This window comes from Lissotriton vulgaris, chromosome 2_1 (assembly GCF_964263255.1).
Source record: "Lissotriton vulgaris chromosome 2_1, aLisVul1.2, whole genome shotgun sequence".
Taxonomy (NCBI): domain Eukaryota; kingdom Metazoa; phylum Chordata; class Amphibia; order Caudata; family Salamandridae; genus Lissotriton; species Lissotriton vulgaris.
This window is the reverse complement of record NC_141687.1, coordinates 843,110,731-843,131,117: the sequence shown is the minus strand read 5'-3', so window position 1 is coordinate 843,131,117 and position 20,387 is coordinate 843,110,731. Positions and strand designations below refer to the sequence as shown.

General features: G+C 42.7%; 1 protein-coding gene across 1 annotated transcript in view; it reads left to right on the top strand.

Annotated features, from left to right (window-relative positions):
- The window catches only part of TRPM8 (transient receptor potential cation channel subfamily M member 8), a 336,947-nt gene that overhangs the window by 256,727 nt on the left and 59,833 nt on the right, over positions 1-20,387 (top strand). Inside the window, exon 14 of the mRNA XM_086958714.1 lies at positions 5,585-5,730. Coding sequence (XP_086814840.1) covers positions 5,585-5,730 — 146 coding nt within the window. The remainder of the gene's footprint in view (positions 1-5,584; positions 5,731-20,387) is intronic.

Genomic DNA, 20,387 nt, shown 5'->3' with positions numbered 1-20,387 from the left:
CTTATCTATTATATAGGAATGCTAGTCTGTACCTTGTGTAGCTAAATTCATTCAGCTATACAAGTAGGGAGTTATTGTCATTTAGGCATTATATATTTTTTTGTTGTCATTATTGGTTGTTATATTGTAATGTAATTCAAAATGCAACTTCTGAATAAAATAGTCACATATGTGTTTTGATTTAATTATAAATTAACTATGTTTTTCAGATACGATTTGTGGCTCCTGAGGAAGGCGTTCCCGATAACGCCGAAAACGCGCGTCAAATAATATTGTTTGCCACTGTTATAGAATCTTTTTATATGTACTTTTTATGTATTATATGATTACTGTATATCTTGCTTTTTGTATAATTGATTTATATTCATGCCTTTTTATTAACTGTTTTTAATATGAACATTTATACACTTATTAAATGAAATATAGTTTTTTATAATCACTTGGTTGTGTTTCCTTCAGGCAATTTCTCCCTCCCAATGTGTTAATATTATGCCATATTTTTTACACTGTATAATGTGACTTTAACCTTTGTTTTTTTTTTCAGTGAATCTCTAGGACTTTTTTAAGCAAAGTAATATTATATTACCATACATAAAGCCAACCCCATGCTGTGCACGGTCTTTGGCTGGGCATGGAGGGTGATTGGCCGCAGGACCTGGCCTATGGTCAGTTCCTGTGTCCTACTGGCTGCAGGCAGCCAGCACCCCCACTGGTCAACCACAAGGCATGGTGGAAGCCGGCAATTCTTTTTTTTTGTTTAAAATATTGGACACGGGGTTGTACGCTCCCCCATGAGCCTTTAGGGCCCCTGGAACCCAATCCCGTAGGGCCATTTTATTTAATTAAGGGCAGGGAGCATGGAACCATCAGCCAAGCCACTAAGGGCCTCTGGGGCTCTATACCCTGGGACTTTTTAAAAATGTTATGGGAGGGGGAGCTCTCACCTAGCCAATGGTGGCCCTGACGATCCCATTCCTCAGGGCTAAAACATATATTTAAAGGTGTGGGGACATGTAACCCCCTTCCGCAAGCCAGTATTGACCCCGGGGGACCTGATGCCTTTTTATATTTCAAGAGGAAGGGGGGTCTGTGGCTCCCCTCCCCAACCCCTGGGGACCCCATCACCTAGGTCCTTCATTGTTTAAAAAGAGGGAAGCACACTGCCCCCACCCCCCTTCCGGAGCCTGGTGTGGCTCTCGAGAGCCCATTCCCTGGGGCAATTTCTATTGTATGCCCACCTTCAGCACCCAAAAACACAATGTTGGGGGCCACCGTAGGTTTGTTAAACATGCACAGTTTGCTCCGGATATGACCTGGAGGAAATTGCATGCGCAAAAGTCATGAGTGAGCCATGTTTGTGCCATAATGGGCACAAAGTATAAAAATAGGTGCAAAATTATACCGAATTTTTCTCCTCTACTCAACACAGAGAAAGGCTCATAGTGCCTAGCACACAAAATGTGTCTAAGCAAAGTGCATCTAATACAAAACAAACCCTACTCACTATATAAAGCAGCTCATTGCTGTTCGACAACTGGTGCAGCACAGATGTAGTAATGAATGCTTTCCTATCACACAAAATAGGCTCCACATGGTTCTGCTTACCTTATATAAAAGTGGAATTCTTTGTTATATCAAAATGAAATAGCATACAAAGAAGTATGCCTATAGGTACAGGGTTCTAAAACACGAAAAAGAGGCACATGTTTATCTCCACCTCCCCCAACCTTCCATCAAACCAAATAGTAGTGCTCAGAAAGAGACAGTCAGCAGATCACTACTAAAATGGGCACTGCTGCATAGCAAAAACATCTCAATGTCCATCTTCCCATAACTTACTATCTGATACTAAACCCAAAGCTCAGGAATGCCACCCATATCCTTTATGGCCTTCCTCCTCCACCTTATGTCATGATGTACCAGACAGATCCAATAAAGATTCCACTGCCCTCACAGTCACAGATTTGCATTTAACATAGATTCTCACTACAAGTCACTCTACATACTCACACCACTCACTCACTCGGATGTCAGATCAAGGTCCAAGCATATCTTGATAGCAGAAAGTTACTTAAGTGGGGCCAGTGGGCATCTCAATATTTAAGAACAAGAAAAATGCCTATCCTGCACTACAAATTAAAAAAAACATATGCTGCCACCATCATTCCATGATTATTTTCTAGAACATGGGCCCTAATCTTGTGTACCTGCAAGGCACGCTTGATGCACCGCTCCAGACCATAGAGGCACGCTCTAGGTCTCAGCAACTTTCCCACAGAGTAGGCCTCAGCATGCATGCACGCATGATTGTCATGCATACTAGGCACAAAAAATGAAGAACCAATGAAAACTACAGTTAAGTTTAATCAAGCAGTGGTGCACATCTGTAAAACCATGCAGGGAATGTTTCCATCCCAGCACAAGCTGCTCAGAGAAGAACCCTCAGAGCTGAAACAATTCAACTGCAAGCAATAGAAGAAATTGCATTCAGCATAGTCTGCTGTGAATAAAACCTTTTGCAAACTCTCCTACGCAATCTTTTTACATCCTTTTTAGGTCTGGCAGTAGACAAAACCTTTTGTTTTTACTAAAATTATATATACAATATATCTGCTTTTAACCTTCTTTTAGGGCCTGTTAGCCAGCACTCTTCATCCATTAGTTTGTTTTTGAGCCATTCTCATTTTTTTCCACGCAGTACAGCAGGAGGCAGTCAGCCACCACAGCTGCCCAGCCACGTTTCACAGGTCCAAGCATGCTGTGCTGCGCTGCACCAGTAAATGTTTTTTCTGTGAATTCTGGGATTTGTAGTAATCTTTATTCCATAATAAAACAGATTACAGATCCCCAAACTCAAAGGAAAAAAAACTGGACTGAAGCAGCACATCACACATGGACCTGGGAAACTTGGGAACTATACCACAGCTTTGGCTACATTCACTGTGAATGACAGCATTTTCTTTCTTTCACAAGGAGAACATTCACACACAAAGTAGTTTCCATCCATGCCAGGGACTGCCAAGGCATTGTGCGATCTAAAAAAAGGTTAGCTTTTAGCCATTTCTTATATATAGTGGCAAAGGCCCCAACAATAATGTTTTACAAAAACCATGACAAAACAAAACAAGAATTGACAAACCCAGGTATGCCTGCTATCTCAGAGCCTGAGTTGCTCTGAGACTGGCCGACAATATATGTGTCCAGTGCTCCAACAGACCCCTGCCCAGCCTCATGTTTCAAATAACTGTTTTCCTCCACCCTAATCATTCACTACTAATAATGAAATAGGAAGTTGTTTGGGAGGAAATTCTAGAAGATCAGGAGGATGCATTTAAATGAGAAAAGTAAGGGTCTCTGGGATCGAAGAAAAGTATTAGGCTTGCATGGAGAAGTCAGGACAGAAGAGTAACTTGAGCAGGCTAATCTCCCATTCTGCTTTCAGGGCAGCAACCTACCAAGTACTTTCTCTCTCATTTGCATGCGATGGTTGCCAGCCTGGCTAGTGTCTGAGCCACTACCTGACTTAGGCTCCCCTGAATGGTATACAACCGCTTGTGGGAGATTTATGGAGCTTGAGAGAAGCTTGGGGCATGAACCCCTTCTCAAAATGTTGGCTTATTTTGGCCTAACCGGAGTAGGTGGAATCTGAGCTGCCCAGGTTGTGAGCCTTAATTGCTCTTCCACGTTATTCCTTGTGCATTGGGTATATTTTTTCAGGACTAGGTAGCATCCTTGCCTTTAAAAAGAAACAAATAAAAGGGCATGGCTACTGATAATATCACCAATTCCAGTGTTTGCCATTTTGGAATTCTTTCAATTAATCAGGCATTTACTTCAATCAATCGGGATTTATAAAGCACGGTAAATAACCCGTGAGGGTCTTAAGGTACTGGAGTTGCCAGCTGCTTCGTACTGATTTGTTCATTCCAAAAGCCAGATCGTGAGCCCTTTCCTGAATTTCCAGAACAATGAGACAACCCTGAGGGCCAGGGGAAGGTTATTCCAAGCTTTGGCCAATAGGTGTAAGACAAGCATCCTCGCTGTTGCCTCAGCGGATCTAGTCTGCAAGGAAGAGGGAGGCAGATCTTAGGTGTCTGGTTGGTTTGTGGAAGATCATACATGTGTGGATGTATGCTGGTCCTTTGTTATTCAGGGCTTTGTATGTGTGGCTCAACATCTTGAACTGACATCTCCTCTGGATCAGGAGCCAGTGCAGCTTTGGGAGGTGGGGAGTGATGTGGGTCCATCTGGGGATTCTCTTACTCATTCAACATCATCTCTACTTGCTGCACATTGCCACATGTATTACCGGATCTTATCTGATTGCTCCCTTGCACTGAGCATCTTGACAGGTTGATGCTAAGTAGCTCCTTATAGTAATGAATACATTTATTGTGTAGTTAATAAAAACAATTATAACTTCTTAGATGTTTTGTCTGTATTACAATTACAATTTGTAAGTCAATCTCTCACATAGCCTCACTCATTACATCAGCAATTTTTGAATCCCATAGCATGATACCCCACCTTGATGGTCATCATGCTCGACATGAAACACTTCCCACATAGGCTCTAAACAAAACAAAACACCCTCCCAACACACACACTCTAAACTGTATAGCTTGATATCCATGTGGGTAAATGCTTCACTACCCAACATATAAGTAGTGAGCACTATCCAAATGCCACATTACAATATTGCTAAATCCATTTATATGCCACAAAACAGGCTTATCCTGCTTTCGTAATATATGTTCTCAATAAGGCATATACCCTTAGCCAAAACTAGGTGTTGCCATAAAATTAGAAAAGGGCTGCACAGCTTTTTAGTGATGTGAGCATCACAAAAGCTTCTGACAAGCCTAGCCACAGTGTGTTTGTCTGAGACTTCTTGGATGAGGCATGCACATGAGCTGCTGTTGCATTTTTCTTGGAAAAATATATCCTGCTGTTCCAATGGATTTCCAAAACAGACAGACCAGCCCTCTGGATCAGGCTCAGCATGCATGTGCACCTCTGCAACCTCAGTGCTACTTTTCAGGAGTCAGGATATGATGGGGGATGGTCAACCACACCATTTTGTTTTACAGAGGCCCTACTGCTTGAAAAACCTCTGCATTACTTTGTCTCTGGTATTGGTAATGTACCACTACACCAAAATATAAAGACTGAAAAGAGGGAAAATTTAACTTTAATAAAGAACATTAATAAAGTACTAAACATTTTTTGGAAGCAATTTGATGTGTGACAGTAAGAGACAGGGTATTATGAAGAGTCAGGAGAGTGATAAGGGATTGACAGCATAGCTTACTACATAGGAGGCCGAGGATTTTGAAAGGTTGATCGGGCTGTACCCAGTTCATATTTGTTTTAAAGGCAGATAAGTATGCAATAGAATTACAGATATGCCTTGCCTGTGTTTGTTATGCAACCGTCCTCCTAGTCTTTAAAATGTACAAGAGGGTGAGAACCTCAATCTTCTGATGTGAAAATGAATTGTCCTTTTTTCTTGACTCTGCATTATATTGCCCTTTTGTACCTATGCAATGCTTCTCTTTTCTTTTCCTGCTTTGTTTTGTCCTAGAGCTCTTCACGGAGTGTTACAGCAGCGACGAAGACCTGGCTGAACAGATGCTGGTGTATTCTTGTGAAGCTTGGGGTGGGAGCAACTGCCTGGAACTTGCTGTGGAAGCAAAAGACCAACAATTTATTTCACAACCAGGAGTCCAGGTATGAAGACTAGCAGTGCACCATCCCTGTGCAAGTAGCACAGACAGGCAGATAGAGGTACCTCTGGAGATGTTGGATCCAACCAGAGATGAATGTGGGAAGTGCACATCTAGGAACTGGGGAAAGAGAAAGTCCAAGTGAAAGCTTGATGTTAATCAACTCATTGAAAGCTGAACCCCATCCCTCCCTGCCAGATGACACCACCTCCTACCATGATGTCCTAGGCAGGGTGGCCTCTTTCCATAAAGTGGATACACATAGGGATTCCATTGAGGAGAATTTCCTTCTGGAAACCCTTTCTTCCTTCCAGTGTTCCATGCAATACTTGCAAATGTTGAAGGGGAAGCTCAAACCAACTCCAGACATTTTAAAGGAGACAGTTAAAGCACGGGTGGTCACCCTGGGGCTGGACAAAAAAATATAAGGCCTCTCGGTGAGACCCAGTCTATATTAAAAGTCAACTTCCCTCCTCAACTCATTGGTGGGCCATACTACACTCAAAAGGGCCAATGTGCAGGGCACTGGGGATGCCTGACAAAGAAAGTAAAAAGATGAATGTGGCTGGCAAACCCATCGCTGAGCAATCTACCAACCGCTGGCCCATTGTTAATTCAATTGATTTACTTTCTCGGTATGGCACAGCTCACTGGAATGAAATGAAAGAGCTCCTCCAGCATCTCCCAGATGAAAATTGCAAAAAGGGCCAAGAGTTAGGCTCTGAAGGCAAACTCATCTCAAGTACCATCATAGGATGTGCCTTTGATGCTGCATACATTGCGGTTCGCAGCATCAATTCGAGCGTACTCATCCACAAACACATCTAGCCCCATGTCTCTGGCTTCAAACCAGATGTTCAACAGCATCTATTCAACCTGCCCTTCGATGGGAACACCTCTTCTGGCCACAGGTTGATGAGGTGCAGGAGAAGATCAAAAAAAGAAATGGAGATTGCCAAAGCCCTGGGTCTCTTCCTAACACCCTCAAGTCTGGGATCTTTTTAATGGTCTGCCTACTGGAGCTCCTCTAAGGCCACTTCCCCAGACGCCTCCACCTATTACCAATGTCATCAGCCTCAACAACCCTCCACAAGGGGTTATTATTTAAGTTCCTACAGATGCAACAATTCTAAGGGAAGAGGTGTGGGAGGGCTCCACCAAGTGAGCTGCCCCAGCCACTTGCCCCTCATTCCAACAGATCACACAACACCTGTCGGGGGTCGACTACAAGGGTTCTTCCCCACATGGTTGAAGATCACCTCCGACCAGTGGGTGCAGACATCATACGCGATGATTACTGTTTGAAGTTCTCTTACACCCTTATCCCACCCGCAGACACATCCTCTCCCCACAACACCAACACCTGCTTTGGGAAGAGATAGATGCCTTCCTACTTAAGGGCACCATAGGGTCAGTGCCACCACACCTACAAGTACAGGAGGGTATTCCTTCTACTTTCTCATTCCCAAGGATGTGGCCCTCAGGGTTATCCTAGACCCCAAGCACCTGAACGAGAACATCCTGTCCGAACATTTCCACATGGTTAGTCCATAGGATGTCCTTCCTCTTTTACAATAAGGTGATTTCATGACTGTCCTTGACCTCAAAGATGCCTGTATTCATATCCCAATTCATCCAGTTCACCAGCGCTACCTCTGGTTTGTGGTAAGTGGTAAACATTATCAATTCAAGGTGTTGCCATTCGGGGTAACCACCACCTCCAGAGTTTTTAGCATTGGTAGCCACACACCAGCGGCACAAGGTCAACCACATGTTCTCTTACCTGGAACAACTGGCTGATCAAGAGTGTAACTCACCAGCAGTGCCTCGCACATACGCAGGCCACCATTAACCTCTTATTAGACTCGGGGTTCATCATCAGCACCACCAAGTCCCACCTTCAGGTTCTCCAAAATCAGCTCTATCAAGGGGCCATCCTCAGCTCAGTGCTGGGCAGTGCCTACCCCAGTCCCACAAGGGTGCAGGCCTTGCAGTCATTGCAAACCTATTTTTTAGCCAGATCAGCAAGTTACAGTCAGAACAGTGATATACCTTCTGGAAATGATGGGCTTTTGCATATCCATAGTCCCCCACACCAGGTTACACATTTGCCCATTTCAAGAGTGCACCGATGGTCTCACCTTGGGGTCACTGGGAAGATCTAGTGTTGACTGGGAACCACACCTATCGCTCTCTGCAGTGGTGGAACATCAACAACCTTTTGCAGAAGCAGTCCTTTCTAGACCCCTTTCCCTCAGATCACCATCACAACAGGTGCTTCTCTTATGGGGTGAGGGTATATATATATATATATATATATATATATATATATATATATATATATATATATATATATATATATATATATATATATATATATATATATATATATGTGTACACCCATCACCTCCTCCAACAACGAGAGTGAAGAGGCCACAATAGGGGAACGGGTGGGAACAGCCTTTATTCCAATTTAGCAGGTAAGAGGATCTTGCAACACCCGCTGATGGGCGAATGCATTTCGGCTTAGGATTAGCCTTCGTCAGCGCCATGGGTACGGATGCTGATATAATATCACGCCCCACCAGATCGGTCCAGCACTGTTCCGCCCCCCTCTGGCACAAATACCTATCGCAAATGTCCCTGGTGTGTCGTATAATGTACCGCAACTACCAGTCCCAGAATGCAGTTTTCGTGCTTGTAACTGGTAAATGTTGCGTGTGGATGGAAAAACGCTGTGTTGATGAGAAAAACTCCACACCCTGCTGCCGTGGAACAAGCCGTCCCCTCCAGTCCCCAACCATCTCACCCTCCGTGAATCTGGTGTCCGTTAAGCGGGGGCATTTCTGCCCAGCGTGAAGCCGATTGACTCCTACACCGCTGCAATTTCACCCAGACCAGGAGGTGGGCTCTGGCAAATCCTGGTACCCCGGGTACTTCGAAACGCCACCAAAGCAGCAACCAGCAGGTCAGAGCCAACTTGAAGGGACGGGGGCCTCCTTGCGCGGTAGAGGAACATGCTCTGTAATGTACATCCATCACCTCCTCCAATGACGAGAGTGAAGAGGCCACGATGGGGAACGGATGGAAACAGCCTTTATTCCAATTTAGCAGGTAAGAGGATCTCGCATCACCCGCTGATGGGCGAATGCATTTCGGTTTAGGATTAGCCTTCGTCAGCGCCACAGGTACGGATGCTTCAGGTGGCGGAAATTTTCCCTGATATAATATCACGCCCCACCAGATTGGTCGAGCACTGTTCCGCCCCCTCTGGCACAAATACCTATCACAAATGTCCCTGGTGTGTTGCATAATGTACCGCGACTACCAGTCCCAGAATGCAGTTTTCGTGCTTGTAACTGGTGAATGTTGCGTGGGGATGGAAAAACGCTGTGTTGATGAGAAAAACTCTACACCCTGCTGCTGTGGAACAAGCCGTCCCCTCCAGTCCCCAACCGTCTCACCCTCCGTGTATCTGGTGTCCGTTAAGCGGGGGCATTTCTGCCCAGCGTGAAGCCGATTGACTCCTTAACCGCTGCAATTTCACCCAGACCAGGAGGTGGGCTCTGGGAAATCCTGGTACCCCGGGTACTTCCAAACGCCACCAAAGCAGCAACCAGCAGGTCAGAGCCAACTTGAAGGGACGGGGGCCTCCTTGCGCGGTACTGGAACCCGCGCTGTAATGTACATCCATCACCTCCTGCAACGACAAGAGTGAAGAGGCCACAATAGGGGAACGGGTGGAAACGCCCTTTATTCCAATTTAGCAGGTAAGAGGATCTCGCATCACCCGCTGATGGGCGAATATATATATATATATACCCTCACCCCATAAGGGAAGCGCCTGTTGTGATGGTGATCTGAGGGAAAGGGGTTGAGAAAGGACTGCTTCTGCAAAAGGTTGTTGATGTATATGTATATCATGTGATCAAGCTCCGCCTGCGGAGCGAAACGCGCCAGGGAGGGCACTCGCTCTTTTCACTTTGCTGGAATAAAGATGGATTACTGGCACAGGAACTTGTGATGTGGCTTTTTGGTGTTTGCTAAGATCGAGTAAAAACACCCATCATTGGAGTGGAGGTCTACGCCTGTTGAAACCGCTACCCTTGGCGGTCAGGAGTCTTCGTTCAATATATATATATATATATATATATATATATATATATATATATATATATATATATATATATATATATATATATATGTATTATATATATATATGTATTTAAAGAAAATTTCCCGACTTGCCAGCCCCACTCCAGACAGGGTTGGTGCGAGTTCCGGGTGTCGGGACCCGGTAAATTAATGTTCGAAATCTCCCCAGGCACGATATACCCACAGAGAAGAAAGACACTCGCACACCAGGGTCCATGAATCAAAAGTGTTATTATTGGAGACGCGTTGCGAGCGAACCTCGTCGCCAATAACAACACTTTTGATTCAAGGACCCTGGTGTGCGAGTGTCTTTCTTCTCTGCGGGTATATCGTGCCTGGGGAGATTTTGAACATATATATATAGAGAGCATCGTTAATTATGATGATTTGATTCGGAAATGGTATAATCTACAAATGCTGGGGAAGGACGAACATTTATTTCAACCGAGCAATAGCCCCATGATTCCGACGTTCTACCATCTTCCTAAGCTCCACAAGAACTCTATATCACCACCTGGACGCCCTATTGTTGCGTCTATTTATGGACTAACTGAAAACATGTCCAAGTTCGTGGACTCTGTTCTTTTCCCCCTTGTTACTATCCTGGATTCTTATATCCAGGATACAAAATACTTTTTGAACATAATTGAAGGTATGAGCTGGGAATCCGACTATCTACTTATGGTGATGGATATCACCAGTCTCTACACTAACATTGACCACCAACATGGCCTGAATGCTGTCAGACATTTTTTGGAAAAGCGACAATTGCGCTTCACACAGCATAACATTATGATTCTCGAGTTTGTACAATTCTGCTTAAATAACAACATATTTCTATTCGGTGAACAACTGTACAGGCAAATCTCTGGTAGGGCGATGGGCACCTGCTTTGCTCCCAGCTAGGCGAACTTGTTAGTTGGCTGGTGGGAGGAGCAGGTGCCCAGGAGCTGGAAGAAGGGACAAGAGCATGGCAGGGTGGTACATTGGTACCGGTACATAGACGATCTTTTTATCATGTGGCAGGGTACGACTGCAAGTGCAGAAATGTACATTGAAGATTTGAATAACAACTGCTACAATCTGCACCTCTCGGGAACAATTAGCCGAGTGGCAGTCGACTATCTGGACCTGAGGGTGTACATTGATGAGGGCCTGGTACATACTTCCCTGTACAGAAAAGAAACGGCAGGGAACTCCATTCTATTTGCTAAAAGCAGTCACCCTCCCAAGCTTATCAGAAGCATCCCTTATGGGGAACTTCTCAGACTCCGTAGAAACAGCACACAAGAACGTGAGTTTGAGAAAGCAGCCCACGAATGTCTGAAACATTTCAGACTATGGCTATGATGATTCCCTACTACAGAGTACACTTAAGAGAGTCAGAAATATCCCTAGGATTGAATTGCTGAAAAAGAAACAAACAGAAAATGATTTGCAGACTAAGACCACCAACACAGAGGATAGTAAATTCAGGATGATAACACCTTACTCCTCTAGAGCCAACCACCTTAAGGCCATGATGAGAAAAAACTGGCACATCCTACGTACAGACAGTATACTGAGGGAAGATTTGCCTCTCTATCCTCTAGTAACCTTCAGTAAGTGCAGATCGCTGGGGGATATGTTGACACATAGCCATTTCAACAAACCCATCAATAAACCAAACACACTGAAGGACATGAGTGGGTTCTACCCTTGTGGCCACTGTAAAGCTTGTGCAGCAAGTAAAAGAGTCCTTCGATATGAAAATCAGATGACAGGTAGATCCATGGCTATACAGAAATTCTTGACCTGCAGTACTGTCTATGCGGTTTATTGCTTGGTATGCCCATGTGGCCTCCGCTACATCGGAAGTACCATCAACCAATTAAAATTGAGGGTGCTAGAGCATCTCAGGGCCATTGATAAGGTTGATCCTTCCTACCCAGTAGCACGCCATTTCTCTGAGCTTCATAATAAGGATCGCAGCAAACTAACATACTTTGGGCTGGATTACGTACCTAATAACATCAGGGGCGGAGATAGGTTAAGACGACTCCGAAGATTATAATCGAGATATATCATCGATTTAGAGACCAAACATCCGGGAGGCCTCAACAGTGGGGAGGAGATGGCCGTTCACCTAGGAAAATGATCCGCCTAGGGAAGATATTAGCTTCTAGCTGATATATCTGTTCTGTAGTCATTGTTAGAAAAAAATTCTGTAGTACGATCTCAGAATAGGAGTGCTTATGATCCATGATTCTAGAAAACGAATATATGAGAATATGAAAAAATGAAAAAAATTATTTTTGAAATTTTTAATTTTCACTATTAGTTTGTCCAGCCTATTCATTAACTTGTATATATGTATATATTCTCTAAAACCTTGAAATAACATGAAGCCAAGACATATGAGTTAGGTAAGCTATCATGTGTATAAATATATTTTTCTGTGCAACCCTCTAGGTGTGAATGTATATATGTATATATGTATATGTTTATTAGTGTATTTGCTCTTTGATTTTCATGCCGATATAAGCCTCATTCGTATAACAACAGACCAATAATGAAAGGACTTATGCAGATCCAAGGCTAGATGTTGTCACATTATATCATTTGTATAATTATTACTTTATGGCATTTACCACTTGTTTTTCTAACCGATACACGGTTTGATCACTTTGGAAGGGTAATTGTATGTGTTAATGTGCACATCTTATCCATTACAAGATGGCGCCCATATTAGATCCAGGGTTTGTCCTTCACCTATGTCTGCCACTATGAGGGAGGTTTAAAATGACATCATGTGCTTAGTGTCATTGACACTGACGAAGGCTGATGCCGAAACGCGTTTGTTGTTGACTTTCATTTTGAATAAACAAAGACCGCTGTGAAATTCATCACCCCCGGAGTGCTGTTGTTCCTTTGAGGGAAGGGACCTTTGAGCGTATATATATATATATATATATATATATACGCTCCAGGCGCACCAATTACGAGTCACTCCAGCAGCGGGTGCCGTTTCCGGACGCGTTTCGGGAGAAAGCTCCCTTCGTCAGTGTAAACACTGACGAAGGGAGCTTTCTCCCGAAACGCGTCAGTGATGTCACTGACCATGACATGAATGATGTAATATGTGACATCATCAGCATTGGATTGCGGATGCGCGAAATATATAGTTAGTGCAACTAACTATATGTCGAATTTCATTGGTTTTATATCAATAAAATGTCCAGCTAACTATATAGGAGGAATTTCAATGGTTTTTTATATGTTAATTCCTAACTATATAAGGCCTAAAACCTATGGTTTTTTTAGTGAATTTCATTGGTTTTTTAAAGGCTAATTCCTAACTATATATACTGTATAACCTATGGTTTTTTCAGTGAATTTCATTGGTTTTTTAAAAGCTAATATATATATATATATATATATATATATATATATATATTCACCCCACCACCGCTGGTATTGGGAGAAGAGCTGGCGCGGGCGGTCCCGTTGCAGCCACCAGCTGGCTGTTCAATTCGCTTCACAACTCACCAAGAATATTGATGAAAAACGGGACACCCAGAGCTGCAGTGTACAAAAGGTTTATTCGGCAGATGAACAAAGTTCCACGACGCGTTTCGCCATTACGGCTTGGTCACGCTCGTCTCGTGGTTTGCGATACCTTCATTTAAACAACACCCATAAGTGCATGTAATAACATCAAAAGTGAAGGTGGCGGCCATCTTGTAGTGTGAAACTAACCATGGTTGTAAGACTTTCATGATTGTCTTTGCCCTGCATATTGGTTATATACATGTGTTATTATTTTGTAACATATACAATACATAGTAAAGAAATGTGGCGCCATATCAGCACGAAATCCATAGTTACGAACATTATTCGTTATACTCTTCGTATTACATTTTGTGCTATCATAATTACACGTGTATATTTTTTAAATCAATGAGACCCATATCAGAGATTCATAAGGCAAAGTTCAAATTAATTCTTAACGCAAAAGTGCGGTCTCGTGATAGGTCAATCTCTCATGGTGTCACAGTTTGTTCTACCAATCACATCCATTGTGGCCGACTCGTTGTTATGACGACCCAACGTTGTTATCCACCATTGTAGCATTTCTACGCTTCCCCAAAATCACGCCCCAGTGGGCAAAATTGTTCTACTAATGTCCTCGCAATTGGGCCCCAGTGGGCACGAAAGTAATGACAGAATTGAGGATATAGTTCCAATCTGTATTTATATCCATCAGACGCTAAGTTCATATTGTTCAGAAATGCCACTTAGGAAGAATCTCAGTGCAAATTAATAATATCAATTCCATTTTGTGCCGCCACCACGTGATGCATAGATTCCTGTGAATAAAATAGATTATGTTACAATTAAAATCCAGATAACCGCGGATAACAGTTCAAAACACATTCTTAGTCATATAAGTGGATTGCCAGTTCTTCCGTCACATTTAGACCTTTAGGTGTTAAACATTCGAAATCCACAATGTATTTAGACTCGAGTTTCCTAAGGGACAGTTCTTGATTCCCACCCCTTACTCCCAAGTCCACACTGTCAATGACAACCAGTTGCAGCAATTGTTCATTTTGCATGTGCATCTCTGAGAAATGTCTAGCAACAGGGTAGAGTCTATTGTTGTTGTGTATGGCTCTGAGGTGTTCCAATACCCTTTTCTTAGCAGTGTGTTTGGTGCTGCCAACATACCATTTGTTGCAGGGACAAATCAGAATGTATATGCTGTATGGTGTGTTACATGATAATCGTTTCCGGATTGTAAACACTCTTTTGCTGTTTGGGACCGTAAGAGTTTTACAATCTTTGCTGAATTTGCAGGCCTTACATTTTCTGCAACATCTAAAGCCCCCCTCATTTCTGTTAGGGTCATTTTTGGATGTCACATAATTGTGGCTGAGTTCATCTCTTAATGATTTACTCTTCCGGAATGTTATTTGGGGATTATCAGAGAGATATTTTGTTAAATGCATGTCCGTCTGGAGGACATGCCAGTGTTTCTGAAGACTCTTACGTATAGTATGGGCTTGTTCAGAGTAAGTAGTAATGAATCTTACTGTTACAATTTTTTCATCGGTGGTACGAGGAATTAACAGTTCTTCTCTGTTTTTCAGAGCCACGCGATCTTTAGCGTTATTGATTACTTTGAGACTGTACCCCCTGTTCAGAAATCTCTCACACATTACATTTTCTTCATTCTGATAGGCCAACTCGTTACTGCAATTGCGTTTAGCTCGCAGTAATTCCCCATAGGGTATGCTGTTTATTAAGCTACGGGGATGGCAGCTGTTAGCATTTAAAATGCTGTTGCCCGCTGTTTTTTTCCGATATAACTTGGTGTTGAGTAAATTATTTTCAACTCCCACAATTACATCTAGAAATTCTACTTCTGTTTTACTGAAGTTGCCCGTCAGGGTTAGATTTAGTTGGTTGTGATTCAGTTTGTCATGCGAATCTTTTCATGGGCTGGTGGGAGGAGCAGGTCGTCCGAGAAATGGCAGAATTCGATCAGGTGGCCCTGTGGCTGAGATACATAGACGACATCTTTTTTATTTGGTGTGGAGACATAAATTCATTACAGTCCTTCATTGACAAACTGAATCACAACCAACTAAATCTAACCCTGACGGGCAACTTCAGTAAAACAGAAGTAGAATTTCTAGATGTAATTGTGGGAGTTGAAAATAATTTACTCAACACCAAGTTATATCGGAAAAAAACAGCGGGCAACAGCATTTTAAATGCTAACAGCTGCCATCCCCGTAGCTTAATAAACAGCATACCCTATGGGGAATTACTGCGAGCTAAACACAATTGCAGTAACGAGTTGGCCTATCAGAATGAAGAAAATGTAATGTGTGAGAGATTTCTGAACAGGGGGTACAGTCTCAAAGTAATCAATAACGCTAAAGATCGCGTGGCTCTGAAAAACAGAGAAGAACTGTTAATTCCTCGTACCACCGATGAAACAATTGACACAGTAAGATTCATTACTACTTACTCTGAACAAGCCCATACTATACGTAAGAGTCTTCAGAAACACTGGCATGTCCTCCAGACGGACATGCATTTAACAAAATATCTCTCTGATAATCCCCAAATAACATTCCGGAAGAGTAAATCATTAAGAGATGAACTCAGCCACAATTATGTGACATCCAAAAATGACCCTAACAGAAATGAGGGGGGCTTTAGATGTTGCAGAAAATGTAAGGCCTGCAAATTCAGCAAAGATTGTAAAACTCTTACGGTCCCAAACAGCAAAAGAGTGTTTACAATCCGGAAACGATTATCATGTAACACACCATACAGCATATACATTCTGATTTGTCCCTGCAACAAATGGTATGTTGGCAGCACCAAACACACTGCTAAGAAAAGGGTATTGGAACACCTCAGAGCCATACACAACAACAATAGACTCTACCCTGTTGCTAGACATTTCTCAGAGATGCACATGCAAAATGAACAATTGCTGCAACTGGTTGTCATTGACAGTGTGGACTTGGGAGTAAGGGGTGGGAATCAAGAACTGTCCCTTAGGAAACTCGAGTCTAAATACATTGTGGATTTCGAGATTTCGAATGTTTAACACCTAAAGGTCTAAATGTGACGGAAGAACTGGCAATCCACTTATATGACTAAGAATGTGTTTTGAACTGTTATCCGCGGTTATCTGGATTTTAATTGTAACATAATCTATTTTATTCACAGGAATCTATGCATCACGTGGTGGCGGCACAAAATGGAATTGATATTATTAATTTGCACTGAGATTCTTCCTAAGTGGCATTTCTGAACAATATGAACTTAGCGTCTGATGGATATAAATACAGATTGGAACTATATCCTCAATTCTGTCATTACTTTCGTGCCCACTGGGGCCCAATTGCGAGGACATTAGTAGAACAATTTTGCCCACTGGGGCGTGATTTTGGGGAAGCGTAGAAATGCTACAATGGTGGATAACAACGTTGGGTCGTCATAACAACGAGTCGGCCACAATGGATGTGATTGGTAGAACAAACTGTGACACCATGAGAGATTGACCTATCACGAGACCGCACTTTTGCGTTAAGAATTAATTTGAACTTTGCCTTATGAATCTCTGATATGGGTCTCATTGATTTAAAAAATATACACGTGTAATTATGATAGCACAAAATGTAATACGAAGAGTATAACGAATAATGTTCGTAACTATGGATTTCGTGCTGATATGGCGCCACATTTCTTTACTATGTATTGTATATGTTACAAAATAATAACACATGTATATAACCAATATGCAGGGCAAAGACAATCATGAAAGTCTTACAACCATGGTTAGTTTCACACTACAAGATGGCCGCCACCTTCACTTTTGATGTTATTACATGCACTTATGGGTGTTGTTTAAATGAAGGTATCGCAAACCACGAGACGAGCGTGACCAAGCCGTAATGGCGAAACGCGTCGTGGAACTTTGTTCATCTGCCGAATAAACCTTTTGTACACTGCAGCTCTGGGTGTCCCGTTTTTCATCAATATTCTTGGTGAGTTGTGAAGCGAATATATATATATATATATATATATATATATATATATATATATATATATATATATATATATAGATATATATATATATATGGCCAGAAACCTATGGTTTTTTCAGTGAATTTGCAAGGTTTTGAAAATGCTAATTCTATTAGCGGATAACGTTTAAATATGTTAGTATCCTTGTGGGACCACCTGAGCAGCCCTAGGGATCCGATTTTTGATGCATGAACGATGGTTGGATGCATGATGGATGAATGATTGTTGGTTGGATGCATGGATGGATGCATGCATGATAGATGGGTGAATGGATGCATGAATGATGGATGGATGCAGGATGGATGGATAGGTGGGTGGATGTATGGGGTGCATGAATGGTAGTAAATGTGAGGGACCAAATTGACTGGGTAATGTAGAGAAAGTTTTTAGATGTTTAATCTAAACACAGAAGTCCCCTATTGAAAAGGCACCGTTAAAAATATCACTCATCCCTAGTTAGAATGTATTATATGTTGCCAGACTTACCACAATACCGGCTAGGAAGCGAATATAGACGGAACATGGCTTCTTATGGAGGACAAGTGAAAGATGGTCAAATAAACATCACAGTAAAGCCGGTGAGTTAAAACTATTAGTGGGTGTTACAACTCATCTTAATCAAGTATTGGAAAATACCACTCATGGCTCGAAAACGAGGTGGTCTTGTCTCACAGGTGTTAAAATAAAGGAAAATGAACCAAATAAACATACAATGGAAAATGTTTGCAGCCAATCGCCATTAACTATGTATTTTGACACTGGAGAAATTACTTGGGCAGCTTTTACAAATAAATATTTTGTGGGTTTTGATTTCTCCATGGTTCCAAACAAGGACAGGACACACAGGGAAGGTGGCAGTTGGGTTCTTTAAAATGCCAAACAGATATATGGTGATGGTTTCCTTATAAGGACAATGCTTAAGACAACCGCACAAAATATATATTACATATAATCGTAGGTACTTGAAACAGTGAATGCATCGACCCTGTCTCAAGCACTTAAATATGCTGAAGGTACACTAATGGATTCTCCACAAAGTCAGTGTAATTTCAAACTTGCCGTCAACAGGAGCTCATAAACATGAGACTCGCCTGCAACATCATTCACACTACAAAAGTTGTGGAGATGCAGCAATATCAACACAAAAATAAGATGCATCAGCCAACATGCATGGAGTATCAAACGACAACATACACCACTCATTGCCAAATCATAGAACGAATCATCTACAACGGGTCAGAATGGTACTAAAATGTGTCATCATATGAATTTAAAATTTGCAGTGCAGATGTTTGAATGTAAAAATGAACACTTGGCATAGGACAGCCGATTCCATATGCAGCTGTAATTATAATTAACTTTTATGATCGGCTCAATAAACTGATCGTTGAGGAATGAATATACATCACAACTTGCCATGGGGTAACTATGCTTCCAACCCCTCGCTGTGAGGTATGAAGAACGAAACTGCAGACACTGAGAAATGCAGTAAGCAATATAGAAAGATACATGGAAATGGTTCATGTATTGCACACATCTACATAGGCACCAACTGAAGTTATGACTAGTGACATGAAGTATATCATTCATAAACAAGAAAAGGGCTAGATATGTTAAACGTAAACAATCTCCAAAGTGAAGTAGACTTCTCAATAGTTTAATCAAAGCTGTTAGCTATGGTCAGATTAGGAGACAGAGGCACAGTGGGCGCACGATTCACCCAAGATCACATACTTTGGTAAAGTAGGAAACCCGAAATAGCAATGATGCACTTGCATGTTCCAAAGGCTATAACTTTGCCCTCATAATACATTGCCAGGAATAAGCTGGAAAACTGGGCTCTGCTGAAAGGTACCAGCTCACAAAAAATATAATAAATACAATAACGAGATGGATAGAATTCTTTAATCTCAACCACTAGTAATTACTCTGGTTGCATTCCGGTCCATCATTTTTGGCTCAATGCGAGACTACCAACAGTAGCCAACTAAATGCAAATCCACCCAAGTCAACTCCAACAGAAAGTCTAGTCGGACCGCTAAACCTCCTATTCTGGAGATTATAGCTTACAGGCAACATTCAGTTGGAAAGAACTCCAAGTTAAAGCTATTAATCCAGGTGAAGGGCTTGGGTGCGGAAAGAATGGTCACCACAGGTGAGCGACACTTGTCTGGGATATCGTGGCTGGGGAGGAGGGTACTTAGTAGCCGAGAGGCAGAAGACTCATCGGATGAGGGACAGTGAAGAAGAAATCGTGGGTAAGTGATGGTACGTAAACAAACCACACGTGCTTCGCAAGTGCGGAGGAGCAAGGTGAATGGGAGGGTACCCATCGATGCGTAGGGAGGGCACCGTGAACCAGTGAAGATACGATAATCTAGGCGAGTGACAAGAGGCCACCGCGGGTGAAAAGCTGTTGATGTGGAAGACGCCACAAGTAGAGAAGGGGAGACCAACAAGAGATTGGCAGGTGACGGCTCGGAGGCCAGTTCCGATTTGCTATCAGGTGCCTGAGGGGCAAAACATCGATATGGGTGAGGGTTCAACCGTGGCTAGGAACAACTGCTCCGCCACTTTTCGTCCTGCTGTAACAGTTTGTGCTGCCCTATGCTATGCATGGAGACAAGTGGCGCATCTCTAAGTACACACATCAGACTGAGAAGCAGCTACAGAGGGAGATATATAGATTGTACACGCGGTCTGGTTGAGTCAGCGTGGGGAGTAGAGGCTGAAGGGGGGCTGTTTTCCCGCGCAGCCGGGTTAGGTGCTGTCAGATGGAGGGAGCTCTGCAGCGCCTTCTTGTTCCACGCCCTCCAAGCCAGCCCTACAGCTGCAAACACCGCTATCCGAAAGCGACCAGTCTTTTAAAGGATCAAGGTTGCCGCGAGAACGGTGCCTTCTGTTTTCCACAAC